Genomic DNA, 23413 nt, shown 5'->3' on the forward strand with positions numbered 1-23413 from the left:
CTATCTTGGCCACAGAGTTCAGAAGCAGTCTTTGGGCTAAGCCATGTCTGAATTCAGCAGTGATTTCATTCATGTATTCAACATTACTGTCAAGCCTGAATCTATTAATGCCACTTGATCAAAGTAATGCATGTAATCCTCCTAACGCCGGCTGTGTTTAGTGAGCATTTCTCAGTTGCAATGTTGACTTAACCAGGTTAAGACGACTTAATTCTTCTTCTTTGGTTCCCTTAACTGAGCAGATACAATTGTCCACAGTCTCCTTGTGAACCAGACTGTGATTTGTGTTAAATGCTTCCTTTTACTGGGTTATTTTCTAAACACACGTCAGTTCCTCAGGTAAGTTCAATGTGTACCTTACGGTCAGTTCAGTACCTTATGAAACTGCAGGAAGAAGGGGAAAGGAGTGAGCAGGTACGGCAAAAGCACAGCCAAGTCAGCTTTATCAAATACTCCCGTCAAGTTTCTTTTTTTTTTTCTTCCCTCCTTTTTCAGCCAAAACATTCCTAGAATTTTCTTTTAGTTTTTAATGCACAAGATCAACTTTTCCTAGCTAATGCATTCTATGCTAGTGGAATAATTTAAGCAATATGCTATATATTAAAATCAATGGAACAGCTTTGCAAGGGGAATTTCATGGTCCAGCACTTGAGTGGCATAAATGAAACACTGTGAGAGTGTCAGTGGTGAAGAGGTTTTTCCATACCTTTTCCCACACAATCCAATGACTGTGTAACAAGAATAAGAAACAAATAGCTGTTTTTTCTTCATCCCATTCACTGTGTACATCAGGCAGATGTATTTTACAGTCACAAAACAGATTTTCTAGGGGTAAAATCTCAGCACAAGTTTAAAAAACTTCCTTCTTAAAGTAAGTTTATCAGGAAAAGAGAAGGAGATACTTAAGGCAGTTTAAATTTGTTTTTAAACATCCAGTTGCCATTTCAAGAGTAGTTAAGAGAAATGTACAAATTTTAACTGACATCACAAGTCCTTAATAAGTCACATTAGTTTTTAATTTGAACACTTGCCCATGAATCCCTGATGCAGAGCATCCACGTTGCAAGTACTCACTTCCTCATGTTTCCAATCGTAACAAGTAGAAATTTTGTTCTCTCAGGAAAGCGACAGTTCAGTACTTTTGTACTGAAGTGAATTTTGTCAATACTAGCACAGAAGCTTTATGAAATATACTCCAAAGTTTTACAGTATATTTTGAAATAGTGCAAAAAAAATCCACATCTAAGAAGTTAATTCCAAAAGGCTAATTTCCAAAGTTACCTTATTCTAGAGCACAGAACCACTGAAATCCTCACACAGCGCTGATCTAGTACCTTGAAATTTCACACTACTTGTCCCCCATTTGAGAAAACGCAACAGAAGCTGTTCAGGTGCGTGGCTACTTGAAGGAGAGCTCTTGTTTTCTGTTATACTTGCTTTGTCCTACTTCATGTGACACAGTAAGTTCCCTTACGTCTTAGTAGCAACGGAGAGCACCAACAGGATTAGAGTCTTTCCCCTGGCCCCTTAAGCTGAAAGACGTCCATATCTTTTATTTAAGGTAAGTAATTCTATTTACAATCTTATGCTAGAATATGGCAAAGGTAATCCATATTCACCTTGCCTAGGCTGGCCTCCCATAGGCACAGGCTATGGACCAGCACAGTGTTACAGGGCATTCTGATCACACATTTAAGGTTTAACAGCAGAGGACAATCCCAAAACCCATTCAGAGGACCTAGTGGTCCTAAATGGCATGCTGGACAAGAGAAACACTGAGCTGATAATGTAGCCCTGGCACAGAATACCAGACATACTCATCAACTTGTTAAGGATAATCAAAAGATGAAGTGTGAGGATAGACTACTTCTCTCTTCTCCATTTCTAAGGCTTTATTCCAGCTTCCTATTTAATGGCATGGCATAAGACCCCTGAGAACTGTACTAAGTACTCCCACAGAACTGACTTTTTGTTATTTGCTGGCTCCAGCCCAAATTTGTGGTGAGACAGGCAGAAGCAAGAAATCTCAGGAAGAAAAAAAAAAAAAAAAAAAAAAAAAAAAAGGTCCCTATTTTCAAGTCTTTAGTCTTGCGTAGATTTGGAGCACCACAACCAAAAAGCTCTTGCACACTTGAGAATTAGTTTCATCTGTGGAAGGCAAACCAAGCCCTGCAGGACCGGTAGGTAAGCATACCACAGGCACACAGAGCTCCCAGACTTAGTACTACCTGGACAGTGAGTTACTGAACAAGTTGAACTAAATTCGTAGACAGCTGCAAACAAACTTCTGCAGATGTTACTCATGCAGGCTTCACACCCATAATTTGCAAGTCAAGTAATGCTAATATTTATATGCTGTAAGTACATAATTACGTTGCTACAGTACATAATATCCCCCTTGTAACTCAGGCTCAGGATAAAGAGAATTTAGTCACTTAAAAGCAGAATTCAGGTTAAGGTTCTACATACGTAAAGTACACACTCTTGCAACTTTTAAGCTCATTATGTGTATGAATAGTCAGTGATTTTAGTGAGGTTGCTTATATTAAAAGCAGTTTTTGAAACATGTATTTGCTATTGACATCAGAAGCAATCATTAATGTCTGTAATCGTTCATTACACATGCCCCAGATTTCAAGAACTGGACTTGAACATTGGAGTGTGACAGCTGGATTTCAAAAAGCATGGATGTTAGCAAGAGCCCTACTGATTACAGACTAGAAAAAAATTCTTCAGCTTTCTGGATCTACTGAAGTTTAACAATACCACCTGTTGCTTCCTGAGTAATAGCGCTGTTTACTTTTCAGCTCAGCATGACACAAAGTGCCATACCTCTAACATCACCACCTAGCAGAAAATAATTAATACTTTAACTGCTAGTTCCTGCAAGAAAGAAAAAAAGAGAAGGTACAAGAATTTTATTTTACTGTATTTTTAATAAGATCAGGTAGTTAAGGTCAGACTAGTACTTTTAGTTCATTTCTTTCCCTTCCCAGAAAGAAAATTCCATTAAAATAGAATTGAGATTAAGAGTTTATATCTATAATTTAGGACGATAATTATAGCACCTCTAATTACCACCAGAAGCTTTACAAGCTTTTTTTTTTTTTATTATTATTAACTCCATGTAACAGCTGTATGATTAGAGAACATTAAAGTTTAAAATCTGAATTGCAATTACAGCTATTTCTACTTCTATGTCCATTATACCACTGCAGGGTCAAAAAGGTTGCTTAATTCTCACATCTCACACTTAAATTAAGTGTATTCCCAACTGAGAATCTTCCAGAGTTGAATCAATTTTTCCCCATATAATACAATACTGCTGTAAGGTTTTCCCCACATATACATTCAAAATTAAAACAGTTCTCATACAATCCCTCAAGTATTTCCAGTACAGATATTCAAAAACAAAATAAAAAGTTATCATAGACTAGAATGTGAGGTATATTAGTACTTAAACACACACAAAATCCATATTCAGCAGAACACCCAGAGCTGTTACACGCTGCTGAAAATACAGCAGAACAGGTTCAGTCAAATTTACATTCTCGGTACTTCAGTTTCTCAGTCTGCTCTAACACGTTGCCTGAGAAGAAGCTGATCTTTTGTAAAAAAGACTATCAGCTGAAGCAGAGGAACTCCCATTTTAAAGAAATATTTCTGTTCTTTAAAGGAAACCTTCCTCACTTATCGACAGCCTGACTTGAAACTCCAGAAGCAAGAGTTGGCAGCTGAGGGCTCCTCGTTCTGCCCAAAGTCACCAGGCACCAAGAAGCCGTACTTCTGTTCAAAAGGGCATTACAACTGAAAATACTTAGTGGTCACACAGCCCCTGAAATCAAATTATTCCCTTGTGTGTTTTGAAAAATATTACAGATTTGCCCTTCTTCTTCTACCCATGAATCCACATTTGATGCGAAAAATAATTATATATCAACACAGCTGGGGGGATAAAAGAGATGACAGTTCTCAGAACGAACCAAAAAAATGTAAAATACTTGAAGTGAAGATACTTTACAAGAAATTAACTAGTTTTATGAGATCTTTTAGCATTACACATCAAAGGAAAAAATAAATATATTTTTAAAAATCTCTTAGAATTGTTAGACTACTGAACAAACTCCTCTGCATACAGAAGTTTATATTCAAGCATACAACTGCTGGGTCTTGTAAAACTTAAGGAAATCAAAGTCAAAGACAAAATATACAGGCTTTTCCCTCTCCAGTTCCCTCTCTCTCTTATTACCCCAGTTCTGGATTGCAACAACTGTGAGACAACTACACTCTAGTCCAGACAATGGGAATGTGCAATGCAAAAAGCATGTTAAAAGGCCTCAGGTGCTAAAAATAGGTGTCCTAGACAATCGTCATAAAAACTTCATTTAATGGAAATCACATGCATCCTGGTACTGTAAACTTTCAGCTGAACAGCTGAACATAATTTTCGCTGTACGCACTTCAAAAGCCTCAAAATACTGAGTGACCTATAATAACAGGTAAGATAAAACACACCTAGCATTAGCAAAATAAGCAAGCTCTGTACACAATATGAAATGGCAAATTCATACTGAATGCTACACAGTTGGGGTATACAGTAGCATGGGATCTGGGGTTGCTTTTCTTTTTTACTTTCTTACTTTCCATGTGTCAAAAGCACTTGTCCTTATAAAGATAACACCAATGCCAAATTGAAAGGTTTGAGGTTCAATCCTACAATGTGATATATATGGCTTAGTAGAGAGAAGAAATAAGTCTACACAGCATCTAACGGTGCTTTTCCTTAAGCACCATCTAGAATGGAATGTATCAAGGTTGTGAGTTACCATTGCACAACCCATGAGTTCAGACTTGCACCTGATACTCCCAGTAACTGACGCAAGAACATTCTCACTGGAAGAAAGGTTTCCTTTTCCACATTTAAGGTGTAATCTTACAAAACAACGATTATCCAAGCACAGATATAAAGTGGGACAAAAGGCCTGTTTAAATATAGAAGAACATTAACACTGAAGAGCTGATTAAAATAAGAACTTGGTCTAAGTATTACTACTCACCCGCTTTGGCCCACTAAATATCTTCCTGGTGTTTTCCTTAGATTTATCACCTTGTTTATTTGTGGATTTTTTATTGCCTTCAGGCACACCGGATGCATCCTCTGAGAATTCCAGAAGCTCTGCAAAAGGAAACAAGTACAAAACCTTACTGAAAGTTGTTGAACTGTTAAAGCATTTCTTGCATCTAACATTTCAATGTGTAACTTCTGAAGTCATGTAACTATCAAACACTCTTCACCATAAACTCAGTTTTCAGCTCAATCATAGCTCTTGGCAGAGCTCAGGTTTACTGACTGGAGAAGTCATAGCATGCAGGTGATGCATTACAAGGTACACTGCCTAAATCACTATAGCACCTCTAGCCCATCGTATAATCTTCAAGTTATTATTTCCCCATACATACATGCACTCCTCTGAGTCCCAGGTCACAGCTTACATGTGCTTGTTCACAGCTTACAGCCACAGCCAAGCAGCACATAAATTAAACTGCAGCTGAGGGTCTTCAGAAGTACAAGACTGAGAGATTTACATTTCCTACTGCAAGTACAGGAATGAAGAATTGACCTTACTTTGTGTCTCATGAAGGCAACCTGCTTATATTTGCTTGTGCTGTTGCAACAGTAATAAAGAAATGCAGCCATCAGTTTGGCAAGGAGTCAGCCTGAAGGCCCCCAAAATGGCCTTCCACTGTAATACTTACTTCCTTTATCTGTATTTCTATTCACCAGTTTTGCACTATAAACCTGCAATTCACTGATCTAATTAAACCCTTGTCTTATTTTTTTTCTCTAAACTTGTGTTGTTTCGAAGCATTATCCCTTGGAGAGCAGCTTATGCTCTTTGACTTGGCACAAACCAGAAGTTACCACAAAATTTCAAACCAGAAATGAAGACAGGCACAGAGAAGCACTGTTTCATCTGATAAACCGTGTAGAAAACAGATCTATTCCAAAGGAGCTGCTATTTGAAAGCTGCACTGCAAAAATGCAAGCAGGTTGGATCAGTTACTTTAATCCTCAGCGCACTCACTGAATAAACAGGACCAACCAAATTCCTAGATGAGGCAATCCAATGCAAACCAAGCAAGTGAATTTCAAACTGCACTTGGAAGCACACAAAATTGAGCTAGTACCAGGGACATAAGTATTCCTAAAGTGCTTGGGGGCCTTATTTTAAATCGCTGAGTTTGACAGCTCTGGCAACACCGTGAGGCAGTGCACCCACCCCAGGAGACCCAGAGGCCCAGCCTCGTGCCCCCACTGGCTGGATTTCCCTTCAGCCCCACGTCAACACAGGAGCGTGACTGATCCCTCTGAAAGTAAGTGGGGCTTTTTAAAGGATGTTTGGATAAAGTAAGTCTGACAGGGAAAAAATTACAGGCCAGTTCCCCTTACCTTTAATTAAATAAAGCAAAACTACTTCCAAGTCTACATAAAAGTCAACTTAGCCCTTCACTGGCACTTCCCAATTAAAGGAGTCCAATCCAATTGCTCGGATGCACATTCTTCCAGATTCTGAAATACTTAAGAGAAGACAGGCCCTGGCTGCAATTCCAACAGGGGGTCAAACAAACCCACAGTCACAGAGCCTCCTCTTCCAGATAAAGAGCTAAAAAGTAACTCACTTGTCCACAGGAACTACAAACATGCCAGGCACTAGAAACTCAGAAGTGGTTTTCACCAGCCCCATCAGCCCAACTTGTGCCTTGCAGCAGAGACCTGGAGCTGGTATTGTGATAGACAATGACTGGTAGGGCTCCAAACCAACTAGGCCACCACTTTTAAATCACTTAAGTTTCTTTGTTTGAATTCTCTACTCTTGTGTGATATTAACTATCCCATTTAAGTCAGATAATTTTGAATTTGATTTTTAAAAATTAACTTCTATTTATTATAGCCATTTTTCATCTTTTGATGATGTTAGCACATCAAATGCTTTTATAATTAATTTCATAAAATAATCTGGATTATTCTCATTTAAGCAATGCCCTTCGTGGCCTTCTGGGTATCCTAAAATCAGTCTGCATTTGTGTCCAACTACACTTTCAAATCTCAGTTAAATGATGCGGGGAGAGCCTTTTACTAACATAAATTTAGCCAGGCAAAGGCATGAGTAGATGTGCAAGCAGTGATACTAACGAAGTTTGCTTTCTAACAGCTCTCTTACATAGATTTACTTTTTTTTAATTTAGAAAAAAAGGTAAGGATATTGGCCTTCCTCTCAATATAGAAGCATGTAAATCCTTTGCTCCTCGATCCAACCATCTTCAAGGCATTTATAATTTTTGAGATCATTTGTCTGGCTTACCTAAATCAGAAAGATGTTCAAATATCAACGAGAAGGCAAAACCAGAGGAAAAGCAAACCAACTTTTGTTTTAGAGCCTGACAGTAATTCTGCAGATTTCTGAAGTCCAAACAGGACTCCGCTTTGAGGACTTCGATGTACTAGTAACTGGCTAGAAATATTTAACCTGTTAAGCTGATTTAGTTTGGAATGAGATGTAAATAAAGAAAAAAATTAAGCTCACTGAGTGCTAGATGCTTATATGAAAAAGCTACATGACTTTCCAGAAGGAATATAAGAAATTCATCTTGATCATTGAAAGGAAAATGAACACGACAGGCATTTAGTGGTATATCAGAACTGATTTACAAAGCAAAAGGCTAAGCTGTGATGCTTATACTACCGTAACAACATACCTGCTAGCGTAATTTAAGTCAATAATACTGTAGCCCTTAATTACTGTGCTGCTTATGAGAAATATAGTGAAGAAGGACATGAAGGAAATAAAAATAAGCACATAAAAGAATATAGATGTTATTATCTTCATTTAATGCAATGTTTTGGGCAACTGAGCTATCCTGTTTGTGTCAATCTATATTAAGGTAATGAAACACAATTTTATTCAGTTTTAAATTTAAATTCCTGTCACTTTCTGTAATAATTTCATTGTCATTGGCTAAAGGGAAATGTAATAAAGCAAGTAGTAACAAAGTCCTGGCTGTTCCAGTTGAACAAGTGGGAAATGAAGCCCTCCGGGGCTGCAAGTTCAGGAGTGATGCATGTCAGGTATCTTAGAGATCTCTCGAACCACTGACAGCCAAGACAGGACAAGACCTTTGGGGGCAAGGAAGAAACAAACCGATGGCGTAGTTATTTCCAGAAGTTTAACACTGCCCCAAAGATACAGGCATGCTATTCAAAACTGCAGCTTATTTTTAAATACCTAGTTAAATATAAAATGCATATATACTTATAAAGTTACCTTCTCTTCTTTGCAGTTACTGCAGACTGCTCTTGGATGCAACTCCCCACTAATACAGTCAAATAGTTAAGTCACTTCGGTACTAAAGGCTTCTCTTTCCTAGAGCCATCCTGTGTTCTGGCTACAGAAATGATACCGGCACCATTTCTGCTCTAGTCCAGCTGAATTGGTATTTTTAGCCCCTGGCAGGATGCAGCTCCTAACAGAAGGCAGCCTGTGCTGCGACCAGGGTGAGAGAATCCCGGACCACAAGTAGCGAAGAGGAATGGCAACTTGGACTGGAACTGAGAGCTGCACTACAGGTCTAAGGTTCAAAGTGATGAAGTGCCTCCATTAAAACAGAAGAGTCTGTGAGAAGGGCCTAAGAATTTAAAAGGCAGAGCATCTCAGGTGAGCTTACTGGACAAGTGAAGAACAGAACAGACACGGTTACGTGAGAGACTGTCTCAAACTCAAAATGAAATTACCTACTTTGTTTTTTTCCTGCACTAACAGTGTTACCCATCTGGTCTTTGGTGCTTCCTTGCACTCGACTTGCAGGAACAGTTGCATTTGTGTTACTAAATTTACTTTCCACCCAGCCTGGGAGGAATAGCCCATTTCCATAGTTAGAAAATCTCTGCATAATGCTTCAGAGTAACTTTCTAAAATGTGTTTCATAAAAATAGGTCTGGATTATTTTAAGTAACCAAATTAGTATTAAGGCAAAAATAGGGTGAGACTGCAACAGAAAGCACCAGATCTCTTTCAAAAAGCTGACTATATCTTATAACTCTACTTATTCACAGAACTTCAAAAGTCAGTTTTAGGAGTTTTGTGCAAAAACTGAAACCTTCATGCATTTTGAAACCAATTCCCCCAGAACAACTCACTGAAAGAAAACAGGAAACAAACAAGAAAATCTCTCATGTCCTATCACTTCACGTCCCCTTTCGATCCTTTCAGCCTTGTTCCCTGTAAACAACCCCCTCCAGCTCCCTCTGAAGGGCTTCTCCTCATCCCCTTCCCTGCTGAAACGGTGAGCGACGAGGCCAGCACACAAACACGAAAAGCCATCCCTAGGATTCAGCATTCGTGCCTGCTGATATAGGGAGCTGACAGGGCAGTTGCCCCTTCTGTGAACCATGACAGATCTCAAAGCTCCTAGGAGTCTTGTATTTACAGTAGATGGGAAACATTTCTCTCATACTGATAAATAACGTAGGAGATTGTCTCACTTAAGCTTCAAGGGGAAAAAGCCTTGTGTGCTCTGGGAAGTGTATGCCTTTGAACAACCTTTCCTAGACACAGCTCAATGCTTCAGTCTGTCAGACAGCTCTTAACAGAGCACCACAGATTTTCTTACGTTCTTTGGGTGATGTTACCTTTTCAAAATTACCTCTCCAAACCATCTGATTGCTTGTGCTCATCTTCTTCCTGAGTTCCTTCCACCACAGAGACATCATGACTTTATTCTTTGAGCTACCAGCAGCAGTCAGCCACCAACCTTTACTTGTTCTACAATCTCTGCAAAGACTGGTGGCTCCTCAGGGGAGACCAATGGTAATTCTGTGAAAATGCTTGAAATGTAGACTACTACACTGGGAGTAAGCCCACATGGTCAGTGTTTCTGTAAAATAAAATGGAGTCTACATCAAATAGGAGAAAAATAACAACTTCGTCTAATGATTTCCAGAGCTGGAATTCAGCGAGAAGAGCTGGCATCTCACTTGTCATCTTGGAACTGGCACACTGAATTTTGATCTGTAGGTCTATTCATCAGTATGAGAAAGAAGAGCAGACAACTCAGGTAGCAAGCACTACAATCTTTCAACATTGCAACTTGTGAAGAAGGTTTTTATGTGCAACATATTCTAAAAGCTTCTGAATTTGGATTCAAAACCTGTGTTTCCCATGAATGTTGAAGTAGCTTTTTTTCCGTAACTCACCGAAGTTATTTTACCTCAACATAAGGTTTAGATCCAGAAGTCCTTGATAAATTTTCAAACTCAGTAACACTATATTTAAGGATCATCAAACGACTGTCCAAAGTGATCCTAACAGTCAACCTTTTGAAAGGTCTGAGAGAACACAACCAGAAATAGCAAAAAGGATTACAAATCTCAGGGCAACATTCAACTCCCTATCTTTACAATCTGTACTACAGGACTGAGCTAGGGAACATGCCGGGACTTAGGAAAAAGCTTCAAGTTTTGCTTTTCAAAAGTCAAATCTCACCTGCTTACCAGTGACCCAAACCAGGAATCGACTGAGTAAAGCAGACAAATACAGGGGAAGCATGCACCAGTGGACATACTGAGAGGCAGCTCTTACCTCAACACTGCAGAAGTGCATTTAAGAAACTGAGAACCCACAAAAATTTACATCTGTCTGTGCCAAGGCCATCTCTGCAGAACATGTCAGAGAAATAATCAGTGATATGTCGGAGTATAACAGCCTCCTCTGTGAACACAGTGCTGAATGTAAACAGGAGATATTTTGAGGCTCCAGAGAACAGTAGCTGAAAGGATGATTCGATGGATCAGCATCTCTGCTGCCTTAACTGTGTAAGGAATTTTTTTTCCTTGGACTAAACAGCTGACCAAAGACTAGTCAGAGAAAGGAACCCAAATGGAGTACTTCATAAGCAGCCCTGTAAGTTAAACCCATTTTCCAAAGATGCTGGAATGCAAGTCTCTCACCATAGTGAAATTGAGATTTCAAGTATTTTTGTTTGAAAACACAATATCCCCACATAATACCAGTATTAACTCGGTCCTTTAAAAATTTACAATGTCTCCAGTCTTCTTCTAATCTTTAATTAGAAGGTCTTAAAGACAATTCTGTTCCTAAAGAACGCTATAATTAGAAGACAAAAATGAAGATCTTTTCCTACAAGATGTTATTTTTGGATTATATTAGCAGAAATTATTTGCACAAGGGAAAAAAGCAGATTCTCCAGCATCTGCAAAGCTAGACTCAAGTTCTCCCCTCTCCCCACTGCCATAAAACACATTTTGCTGAAAGTCTTAACCATCAATGAATGGATAAAAACTTCTTTGCAGATTCATGCTTCAAAGTGCAGGGCCAAGAAGTTCTCTAGAGTATTAGCAGTGTTTTGAAACACTTAATCCAACACGCATGAGGCTTTGGTATTACACGTTTTCAGAAAAGCTTTCAGTAAGAAAAAGCTGAAGGAAACCTTTCCCCATGGTTATTCCTCCTCTTCTTCACCAACACACCTTCAGCCTTGATCAAAGTCACCACAAGGACCACCAAGCAATACTCCAATTATTCAAAGGCACCACATGGTGCTTAGCAAATTCTGCCTTAATACTTTTATTCATGTGTGTACACACACGTACAAACGCACATATACCAACATACCGCCTATGTAAAAGAGATAGCAACTTGGAAACCAAAAAATCTGCAATATGCAGGGGCACAACCAAAGCCAGGTAGCTGACTGGCACTCCACCAGCCCCCAGAGCCTCTCTCGCTTGAGAAAGGTGCAAACTGTTCACAAATGTGTTCGAAAAGCACAAGTTTCTGCCTCAGCTCAGTAATCTGGGGTTGCCAATAGGGCTTCTGTAGGAAGGTATCGGCCTACTAGGCATAGGCACTGTATACAAAACACATTAAAACAGGTAAGAAACAGAAAAGAAACAGAAAAGAAACAGAAAAAAGAAAACCTTCTACCTCTGGCATATTTCAAGGTTGCTACAAAACACTAAATAAACAAAACTGTAGCAAACCATAAGCAAATGTAACTTCCAGATATCCAACCCAAGAGTATTGTTCGATGAATCCTTCAGTACACTGAAAAAAAGAACCAAATAAAGGCCAACTGAATTAAAATATTTACCATGTATTCTAGAAGAGTTCTGTTTACCTGCATTAGTATTGAGCTGGCTATCCTGGGAGCAGTTTTCATTACTCTCAGAGGTTGACTGAAGTGAGGAAGATGGTGCAGTTCTACTTCGTTTTTTGTTAGCTTTCCTTTCCGCTACCTGCCATTCTTCTTCTTCATCCTCGCTTTCACTCAGGTCATCAAACCCAAAGTACTTAATTTTGTAATTGGAACTCCCAGAACTTCTAGAGGCACCTTCATCTCCCCCTCCCTCATCTTGATCGTCAAACCCAAAAAACTCTAATTTGACATCCTTTTTGGATTTGGTATTGCTTGGTCGGAACCTGGTTGTAGTTTTTGTAGTAGCAATGTCTGCTTTTTTTCTTAAACGTCCAGCTTCTCCCAAGTCAGTAGGGGTTGCTGTGGTAAATTCATCAATTCTTTCCATGGTATCCTGTATAGTAACATTACAAACTGACAAGCAAGATGGATGTAGAACAGTGTAGTCTCTAGTCCGTCCAACCGTCCCTCTAAAACTGGTCCCACTACTTAGAGAAGCTTTTCTTGCTGTGTTCAGACCATCGTTATTTGACTCATTGTTTGCTTTGGATAAAGACTGGCTAGTGCCATCCATTAGCTTGTCAAAATTTGTTGCCCCCTGTAGTTTTGCTTTGTTAGATCTACAATATGTCCTACAGTTGCTTGGCCTAGGAATAGTTTGCACAAGTTCTTCACTAATGGCTTCCTTTGGATTTTCAGTATCTTCTTTATCGCCCTCCTCATCCTTGCTCTTCACCTCTGAGAGTTGTTCACTGTCAAAATCTAATACATACTCTCCAGTTCTGCTATCTTCAGTTTCATCCTCCCATTCATACAAATGAGTTCTTAATGGCCCCTTCGTCTGAGATGCTTCTGATGGAGAGTCTGACGTTTTTCCAACGTGGGAGTCCCAAGAATCAGGCAAGTCCTTGGCTTCAGCATTGAATCCAGAAGCATCTGTAGTTTCAGCATTGGTTTTGTTACTGTCTTCAGCATTCTCACAGGTGAAATGACTGTTCTTATCATTATCTTCATTCAAATTCTGCATTTTATCTAAAAGAAAACAAAAATAAATTTATGAGCAAAAAGCTCTGCTAAGAAAATAATCACCCTTGCAGACAAATTTGAAAAAAAATCACAACATAACAGTAAATATTCAGTACTTAATTTAAAAAATCATTAAAGGAGTCTCAATCCTCCTAATTAATACTGATATACGTTAAGTCTTCCAGCTTACAATCTTTGTTATAAAGTCCCTTCATCATCCCTAGCAAAAATACACACCAGCTTGAATAAAGTGTCACTTTGAAAACAAATGCATTGTGAAAAAAATATCCCCCAAATAGAAGCACTTACTGATGTACACAACCTCAACAAAAAAGGAGAAGTCTGCAACAAAATATTCTATGAAGTCAAAACACCATTCAATCTGTTTCAGTGTCTCACAATGAATAATTAGGGATAAAGGATGATTATAATTCACTTTCTAATTACATTAGAAAAAAAGTCTTATTTTCCTTCCTTTACATAGGAACAGTGATGTCCCTCGCAAATCCTTGTTTTTAATCAACTTTTGTGATACACATTTTAGTGCCTGATCTGCTTCAGTTGCCCTAGTTTAAGAGTTTTCCTGCTTTTGCATAGCACTTGAAAATAACAGGCAACATAACATAATGGTAACATGAAACACGTGAATCAATGGCATGGTTAAGTTGGCACATGCTCATTTCTAATACTACAAGATGCATTATGGTAGCCTACTGTATAGGAAAGGGGATGCAGGAGCAGGCTACAGCCACTCATTTGTATGCTCCTGGTCTAACTAAGGCCTAGATAGCAGCAAGGCAATGTAACAGTAGACATGGAAATCAGCATGAGCTACACAACCTATCAATTAAGTAAATTTCCAATTAAGAAAATTTCCTGAAAATTACCTTATAGTCCAATGTCTATGATAGTAACTGAAACAAGTAAAAGTCATCCAGTAAAATCTGTACTAAATATGCTACAGACCCTTGCAAACTATCTTAGAGGTCTCGATCATGTGCCCTGATCATAATGGCACACACATCAGCAACTATCTCGTTTTGCTGCATCAAATGAAAATACTTAAACTTCCCGAAGAAATATAAAAAAAATAATTCTCATCACAATTTTAATTTGAATTACTTCTCAAGAGCAGTTTTTACAACATACTTCCACAGATCTGAGGAAAAGCTACTGCCAAAGTTAGTCTTGTACTTCTCCAGCCCACAGCCACACTTGCATCTTCTGCTGTCAAGGAGCACAGCTGTGGCTGTGAGCACTGTTTGTCGCGTCTGTTCTCAGCTGACCACAATAGCAATGCCAGCTGAGACAGCAGAGAACTGCGATGGAAACCATTGCCTTTGTTTTCCCTGAATACCAACCAAAGGTTGGTGGATTTGGTACACGAGTTTCATGAAGATTTTATCTGCATTTGCCATACTCTGCTGCTGCACCACACATACCCAAAAAAACACACGAGTGTTGGCCCTGCCCATCCTTTTTCCAAGAAACCTCATTAGGACTTGTGTCAGCCAGCGCCAGCACACATGGACCCAGGTGCCTACTGCACTATCAGCACTCACTGTAGGGGCAGCATGGCCCAGGAGAAGCAAGATAAGGAGTCTGACTGGGATGCAGAAGGCCCTGATGCACCGAGGACTAGCACATGATGAGATAAACCACAGAAACAGAAGCAACTGTGACAGGGACAAGCAGACAAAAGGCGAGAAGAGAACATGCTGTCAAGAGACAGGCACAGAAGGCCACAGTAATGGAAGATGCTCCACAGGCAGAACACAACTGCTAAGCTTTGGCTTTGTCATGTAGCAAATGCTTCCTAAACTAAAATGGAGGCTTTGGCATCCTTCAGTTCTGGTCCTGACTGCATTCATCAGGTACCACTTACCCAAGTGGCACAGAAGTTTCATTGCACTGACCAAAAGGTTTCAACCTTCCTGGTGAAGGAAGTGAGCATCAATACTGTTCCAGGGATTTCTGTTCGTCTGCTTTCAGATTAAAACTGCATCATCTAAATGCCTATCCCTGCTTATAGCAACTGTAAAAGAATTTTAAGGCTCAGAAGAAAAACTCTACTAAAAGCAATGACTACCAAGTCAAGTTTTGCAGGTAAATGGTCTAATCCTAGCTGAAATTCCTCAGGGAGACAGGACAAGTAATATTTCACATTGCATTCAAGTTTTCTGGGAGTCTACCTGAGGTCTGTTGTAGCAGTTTAAATACTCAGCTAGAAATAAAAAAGCTCTTCAGAGAATATATGAGATGCAATACTAAATTCTCTCAAGAGCATGAGTCCTAGGCATCTCAGCAACGGAATCTCAATTAGTCTTTGTCTTGAGCGATCAATACATAACACAAGGAATCTTATTAATCCCATTTCAATCTGATACTAGTGATAATCCAGGATGTCCACCCAATATTAGTTTTTCCAGAATTAAAAAGGGAGCCCAATAGCATACACCGTGTTCCCTTCTCCTGCCATATGTTTATTACTGTGTAACTGAAAGCCACGGTAGTACATAGGCATGAAAACCAGCAAATTAAACCTACAATATTTGATTTCCAGGCTTTCTCACTGAAGTTTAGCCTTCCCACTACTATTCCATATCTGAGTGCACATTTACTTGAATTAATAAAACCTAAGCAACATTTAAAATACACACATTTAACATATGTCTGCCTTTGCCTAATAAACAACACTTTGAACTGTTACGAAGAAGTTTCAGCACGTGTGTCTGGAAAGGGAAAGGTTTTTCTATCCCTAAGGATGCCTGGGATTTTGAAGACCTGCATGGCATATCAGGAACAAACCTAATCTGCTCTTCCCAGGGAAGGAATGCAATACAAATGTGCATATGCACATTATAACCCAACAGTCAAATAATTCAAGAATTTGTTTTGAGAAGAGTACTGCAAAAATGTAGTGTTATATTATCATAGTTTGAAGCATTACTGTTACACCTATAGATGGTTTTCTAAAGCACAAAAGATAATGTACATACTCAGCCTGCAAAACAGACTGAAGATGTCAAACAAATATATGTATCTGTATCTACAGATATACACAAGCCACCACTGTCAAAAGAACTACTGGAAGAAATACCAAGGAATCTTCAACCAACAACCACCCTGTAACACACACTTTCATCTCTGTTCTCAAAATTGCAGATTTTAAAAAACAGTGGACTATTTAAAAGTAAAAAATATTTTTTAAAAAAGCATTAAATATTTAAAAGGAAAGATATTCAGGGACTATTTATTTAGGTTTTTCACACAAAATCACTATCTACAACACAACTCTTGTGGTCATTCCTTAGTTCAGAGGCAGTGGTTGGCTGCTGAAGCCATTTTCGTGTTTCAGTTCTTTACAAGGAAGTTACTCAAAGTAGGAGCTAAAGCTCTCTTCTGCTACGTCCCTGTAAGAAAGATGATCCTTGACCTTCTATCAATCCCAGTGCTGCTTTTATTAAAATTAAGTTTTTCTAACATGCATTAGATATTACATTGAGTAATAATAAATCCACATGACAAATAACTAAAATTCCTTCTTAATGAAAACATTGATTTTGATTATGTAGTTACATACACTGAAGAACTATTCTACACATTGTTCTAGAATATCTCAGAATGGGCTAAAATTAGCCCAGTATTTGTACAGCTCCAAGCAGGCAACACAGTCCCAGCCAGTCATCTGTAACCTACTATGTGAGGAAAAAGTTTTGTTCCCTCACTGCAGCAACCACATTTGGGCAAACTGAGCCATCAGCTGAGAGGTGCCTCGTGACCAGAGCCATCCATTGCATCTATTTCCCCCGTTTCCATTTTCCTGGACTTGCCACGATGGCACTGTTTAATCCTCTGTGCTGATGTGGCTCCTATTCTCATTGCCAGTTCCACACATGGCCAAGCCGCTTGCTGCTCTCCTTGCGCTGCTGTCCCAGCAGAGCCGATAACCCAACTCATGTTCTGGGTTCCCTTATCGGCCCCTCAGCACCAGTCTCTGCTGCCTCTAAGACAACCACCAAACACACACAAGGCATTTGTGTGCCTGCGCCACTGAATGATTCAATCCGACGGAGCTGAGGCAGCAGCAGCATACACCAGTCCTCCCAGCCCTGAATTCCTCGTTTCTCTTCATCTGTCAGTCAATAAAGTCACTTTCTCCAGTCAGCCCGGCTGACTAATAAATAACAAACCCATTCAATCCCCATCAGACAGTTTTACCAGTGCTTCTTTTTGAAGAGAGACTTCCAAAAAATGATCGTTAAATGCAAGTATGCTCCATTTACAGCTCTTTCTGTACCACAGCAGGACTTCCACTGCCTTTGCACTGTGTCTCTTTGAATATGTGCATAAGTAATTCCGAATTTTGAGTCCTCTCTGAAAAGACTTAACTAGCAGCAGAGCATTGCATCTTATTTTTTGCGCTCATAGAGCCAGTAATTCAATACAGCACAAAAAGTTACTGGCAAACAGCGACCAAGTGGCAGTGAGCCAGCCTGCTCCCCACTCGTTTTGTGCCTATCAGCAGCAGTTGAGAACCACCTCGTACTTGGGACCCTCTGCTAACTGCCATGAGATATTTTTTTCCCCCTCTTCATAAGCAAGGTTGATGAAAAACTTAACTAGTAAGCTATTTGCTGTACACAGGATAGAAAGTTTGACTTGAAGACTGGATCATCATAACACGCTGGTGGAAAACTAAGCAGTGATATTTAGCTAAGTACTTCCTCAACGAATACTTTATCAAGACATCGTCTTCTTTTCCTCAATGTGTCAAAAGCAGCCAGGCTGAAGCTTCTAGAACAACAATTACTGAAAATCCTTCATTGCCAAAGGTGTACGGTACCAGTGATCCCAGAAACCTACCCTTGATTTTAATAATTACTATAGCTGTCTGCAGTAACTGTTATAGCTGAAGCTAGCAGGACTGTAACAAACGTGTAACATGTCAACTTATTTACAGATGCAAAAGGCACAGAGAAATTACTTTCGAAGTACTAACCGTGAATGACTAGATATTCTGTAGTTCCAAAGAGTCATGTAATTTCCCCTCCTAATTTTACCTGCAATTAGGCTCTTTTGGGGCCCAAATAGCAGAAGAAATCTCCCAAGAAATCTCAGATCAGCAATATCACACAGCTATATAAACCACGGGAGAGTCTTTTTTCAGGTGTTAGCACAATATTGCGAAGAACCATAACAATCTCCTATACTAATCATGATTTGTTTGCTCTGCTTGAATCTCTAGAATTTAATTACCAGAGTATGAGAGAACCAATCTCAATGACTGGCAGGCAAATTAAATGTAAATGAATATAAAACCACCCACACATACATACCCCTTGCTTATTTTATGCTCTAGTTTCTAGTGGAAAGATAGGGATGTCTGAAGAATTGCTGATGAATACAGAAGATACGAAACTTCGACTCTTTCTCACTAAACACATAGGATGTTTTCACAGACTGATAAACATGACCAAACTTCACAAAGCTGTGAGTGACTAAAATGATTATTCTCATCAGCTTTGTAAGATGACCACCAGAGATAAAAACTTCATATGCTGCAAGACACTCAATTTTTCTTCCTCTAGATAAAAGGAAATGCTTAAACTGTGTGAGCGTAACTGAGTTCCCCAAATCCCACCACTTTTCCAATAATAAACATTTTTCTAATAATAACCTTTAAACATTACACAAGAGCCCACCTAGACCTGCATAATTTATACTAGATGGATATAGAGTGAATTTTCTGTTTGTATTTTTTTCAACTACATGCTTAACATAAGCAGTCACTTAGTGGGCAGATGGAAGAAACGCTCTTCCATACATTTGACAAAACACAAAGTGCCTTGTGACTATCACGAGTAGCTACAGGAGAACTACCACTTGGCTTTTCATTTCTAAGGTCACATACAAAGGGAGAATGCTATTCTAGACTTCATTTATTTGTGTGTGTGTATATATATATATATATATTTTTTTTTTTTTTTAATAAGAAAAAGAAAAGCATTTCCTTTAGAGATATTATACCTACATTCTTCAGCTGGGTATCACTCATAATTTTGACTTTAAATGTCTCAGATTTCAACTTCATTTTTTCATTAAACACCCATAATACATCTCACCCTATTTTAAAAGGTTTTTCCTCTGAAAAAAAAACTACCTTGAAGTGTGTTCCCAAATAACCCTTAGAAGCATCACTAATTCTTTCTTTTTCACATAGTACAATGAAGAAAATCTCACCCGCAAAACATTTGGTTCAATCATGCTAATAACAAAAAAAAAAAAACATACAGACCTGTTGAGATGGTGAAAGGTCTTAAAAAAAATAGTAATAGCAAGGCTTCCAGAAACTGCTCTCAGAGTAAGAAGAATCACTTCCTTTTTAATTCTATGTCACCCACAAGAATAATTGTAGTTGAACTAAGACAGACAACTTCCAGTATACTTCTTACCATCTACCTTCAGTTATATATTCTCTTAAAGAACAACAAAAAAAATAAATCCAGTAGCTTTTCCACAGCAGAAACCATGCTGGAACAGTTAAGCAGGACACAGTAACACAAATCTTTCTCTATAGCAGAGGCAGAAGAGCACTCTCACGGATTGCTCTATTCACATGGCTCAAAACCTTCACTTCTGGACTGCTGATGGAGTAAGAAAAACAGATTCCTAAAAACCAATACAAGGGACATCTAGCAAATTGCCTTCAGCATTGACTAAGCGACTCCAGTCAGTTTGTATTGTATGTTGTATTCAAACCAGCAAAGAAACAGAGACCAAAGTCTATGTTTTTTAAAAATGCAGATGCCTGAGTATTTCTAAACCGGACTTTTGTCTGTCCCCCCACTGTTTTGCACGCAATGGAGCACATTCAGTACTTCTCTCCTCTGATAACACGAAGTAAACGTAAGGGGAAGTTAATTGCATAAGCAACAGAACCGCAACAGCCACTGACCAACACCTGCAAGCATAAGGCAGCGTTCAAAGACACGTGAATATGGCACCTACAATGAGCAGCAAATACCACAAGGAACAGACCAGGCAAAACTCAGCTGCAATACTGAGAGCTGCAACAGGCCAGCACAGCCCAGAGTAGCCAGGCAAAGATGCCTTGTAGCAGTGAGTAATTAAGGCAGAGTTTTCTGTCTGGTGGTTGTCAAAGGTGATATAGCTAGAGAATAGCAGAAAGCCTCTAAAAGTAAGTGGGGGGAAGAGGGAGAGGATGGAAGCACCAGCGGGTGCACAAGTGCTCCAGGAGCTGGGAGCTTCTCCAGGATTCTTCCATCTTGCCACAGTCATTCTGCTTTGTCAAACTAGAGCCACTTATCTTGTTGCCTGGGCACCTTCACAGATTTTTATCAGAATTCTTTAGACAACTCAAACTGGTATTTTCTCATATCATCACTGATGACACACGAGTATTTACAGCAATGAAACTCCATTGAAACGACTGACTAAATACCTAGTGCTGCACATTTAGCATTTGGGTATGCATTACAAGCAGCCATCCTCATTCCTGCTCATGGCTCACCATCATGGTGTTTACAGTTGCATTAATACAAACTTGGCCCAAATTTGCGCCAGGCAGGGCCTAAAAGCAGCAAGCATGCCAATGCAGAAATGGGAAATCACAAAAGTGGCTCCTTCCACTTCCCACAGCAGGTTCAGAGTGTGACACAGCATTCTTACTTGGAGAGGAAAACACTGGAATTTGTCTTTTCTGATAACCCTCTTGCCATCATGGAAGAATCTGCAGTTAACCATGTCATACCCTGATCCTTAGGGTACAGCATAAACCAAGATGGAATCCTAAACGAAGTCAATGGAAAAAAAATCCTTTAGGAAACCAAGTACTTTTGTTGACACAAATACCACAATCCAAACCAACCGCTAGCAAATGTACACCCCACCTCAGGCCCTCTTTCAGTTTAATCTAATTTCCATTTAACTTACAAGACTAAGTTGCTTGGCTCTGAGTCTGAAAACATCGATTTCACCTTCACAAAATCAAATCAACATTTCCAGCCTGACACTCACTGCCTGGAGTCAAACACTGTACACGTATTCTGTTAACAATCCAGCAGCAGAGCCTTAGTGCCTTACTTGCCACTGAGAAGTCACGGCGAGCACAGACCAGTTCCTCCGCCTGCGAGAGCACCATCTCTGGAGGGTTGTTTCTGCTCAGCAGTGCCCAAGGGCACAACAACCACACCAAGCACCATGACCCACACGGCTGTCCCTGCAGCCCCCCAGCACTGGCCCACTTGATGGGGCAGGAGGCAGCACAGGCTGCAGGTCCCACCTTTCAAGATTTGACTCATACTGGCTAACTGGAACAAAAGTTACTAGGGAAGTGAAGAGAACAAAACAACAGTCAATGGTAGTCTTGCAATGCTACGAAACCAGGCTAAGATATCAAAATATTATCACGTATGCAAAACGAATGATTATTTCTCTTACTCTAGAAAGAGTTGGAAGAATTAAACATTAGCCCCACTAACTCCAGCTCCAGGTTAGTTTTCTCTCACTTGTTCCATTCTTGATGGCTGCTAAGCGAAGCATGCTGAAGCTACGTACGGGATCTGTGCTGCCCTCCACAGCTGGTGCACAATGAGATGTTACACACCTTCGCTGCCGTGGAACAAGCTGGGGAAGCCTTTGTTTTAAAACTGAATCACAGAATTATAGAATTTCCAGGTTGGAAGAGACCTCAAGATCATCGAGTCCAACCTCTGACCTAACACTAACAAGTCCTCCACTAAACCATATCCCTAAGCTCTACATCTAAACGCCTTTTAAAGACCTCCAGGGATGGTGACTCCACCACTTCCCTGGGCAGCCCATTCCAATGTCTAACAACCCTTTCGGTAAAGAAGTTAAAAGTGAAAAGAACATGATTGACTTGCTACACAGAGGAAACAGATCTACAGACTTGAACTAGGTTTCCTTTACTCTAAACCACAGAAATGCACAGAATTTATTGCCTATGTATAGATATTAAAGTTAGTCAGAGGCAATGACATCTCTAGAAGGGCAGGCAGGTGGCACAATGCCAACCTCACATTCCTCTATGTCTTTTCAAATGAGACCTCACTACCCAGACAGATGCATCACCAAGAAAAAAAGAAACATCAAGAAGGCAGCAGCAATAAGATTAAACAAACAAAAAAATGGTATCCAAGACCTTCTGATATCACCAGCTATTGAGGGCACACACATAAGCAGGCCACAGCACATGAACAGACCACTGACAGAGGAGACAAGAACCAGTTCGTAAGCTCATTATGAGCTATAGCTCTGCCTGATGTTCCCAAACACTCATTTATTGTAGCTTCACTTTACTATCACCGATTTTTCAGGGCATAAAGCTACATCGCTTTACAACTCAAAGCTGGCCAAGCTAAAGGAAAAGACAAATCTTTACCAAGTGCTTGTATCATCATCTTCATTTCTGGGAAGAGAGCCCAACCAAGACGTACAGTGTCTTCTTTGGTTTGGACAGAAAACTAGCAGACTTACTAACCACAGAAAAGCCATGTTTCCCTCCAAATATGAAAATGAGTTTCATTAGTTTCTCTCCTCTACTCCCTATTGGAAATCAAATGTTTTGGTTGGTAAGGAGAAAAGGTTACAGACTAGACTCCTTTGCTATGTTTTCTGCCTATGACTGAACAGCTGGGGAACAGAAAAAAAAAAAGCTTATGGATATAAAATACAGAGTTGTAAGAGATGGGCAAAAATTTACCACTTAGATAACATCATTACCCACTGATGCCCGCAAGATCTGGAAAAGCATTGCCTGTTAGAGAGCATAAACAGAAGATAAGAAGCATAAGAGCCTCAAAAGATTAGACTCTCAAGACCAGTTTCATGGTTGACAATCACCGAAAGAGCTAAAATTATAGAACCACCACATCCAAAGCTATGATTACAGATTCTTATGTAATTCTTGTTCTTCACTCTTTGAAACAAAATGAGTTCCCGTTAAGTTCACGTGCAGGTTGGATAGACACTGCTTTGCTTCTTGGCAGATGCTTTATGTTGTATCCCTATTTTGCAGAATTACACTGAAAACCCTGAATTGATGAGATTTAGTTTACTGCTATCACGGAACTATTTTCCTTAAGAATAGTTTGCTTTTTTTGTTACACCCTGAAAGTGAAAATTCTGA

General features: G+C 39.5%; 1 protein-coding gene across 4 annotated transcripts in view; it reads right to left on the bottom strand.

Moving 5' to 3' along the window:
- The window catches only part of WAPL (WAPL cohesin release factor), a 148630-nt gene that overhangs the window by 36191 nt on the left and 89026 nt on the right, over positions 1-23413 (bottom strand). For all 4 annotated transcript variants that reach the window (XM_038181038.2, XM_038181036.2, XM_072040071.1 and 1 more), the window contains 2 exons: positions 12196-13245; positions 5058-5176 (listed from right to left, as the gene is read on the bottom strand). In XM_038181038.2, coding sequence (XP_038036966.1) covers positions 5058-5176; positions 12196-13245 — 1169 coding nt within the window. The remainder of the gene's footprint in view (positions 1-5057; positions 5177-12195; positions 13246-23413) is intronic.

Source organism: Anas platyrhynchos, chromosome 6, assembly GCF_047663525.1.
Source record: "Anas platyrhynchos isolate ZD024472 breed Pekin duck chromosome 6, IASCAAS_PekinDuck_T2T, whole genome shotgun sequence".
NCBI lineage: Eukaryota > Metazoa > Chordata > Aves > Anseriformes > Anatidae > Anas > Anas platyrhynchos.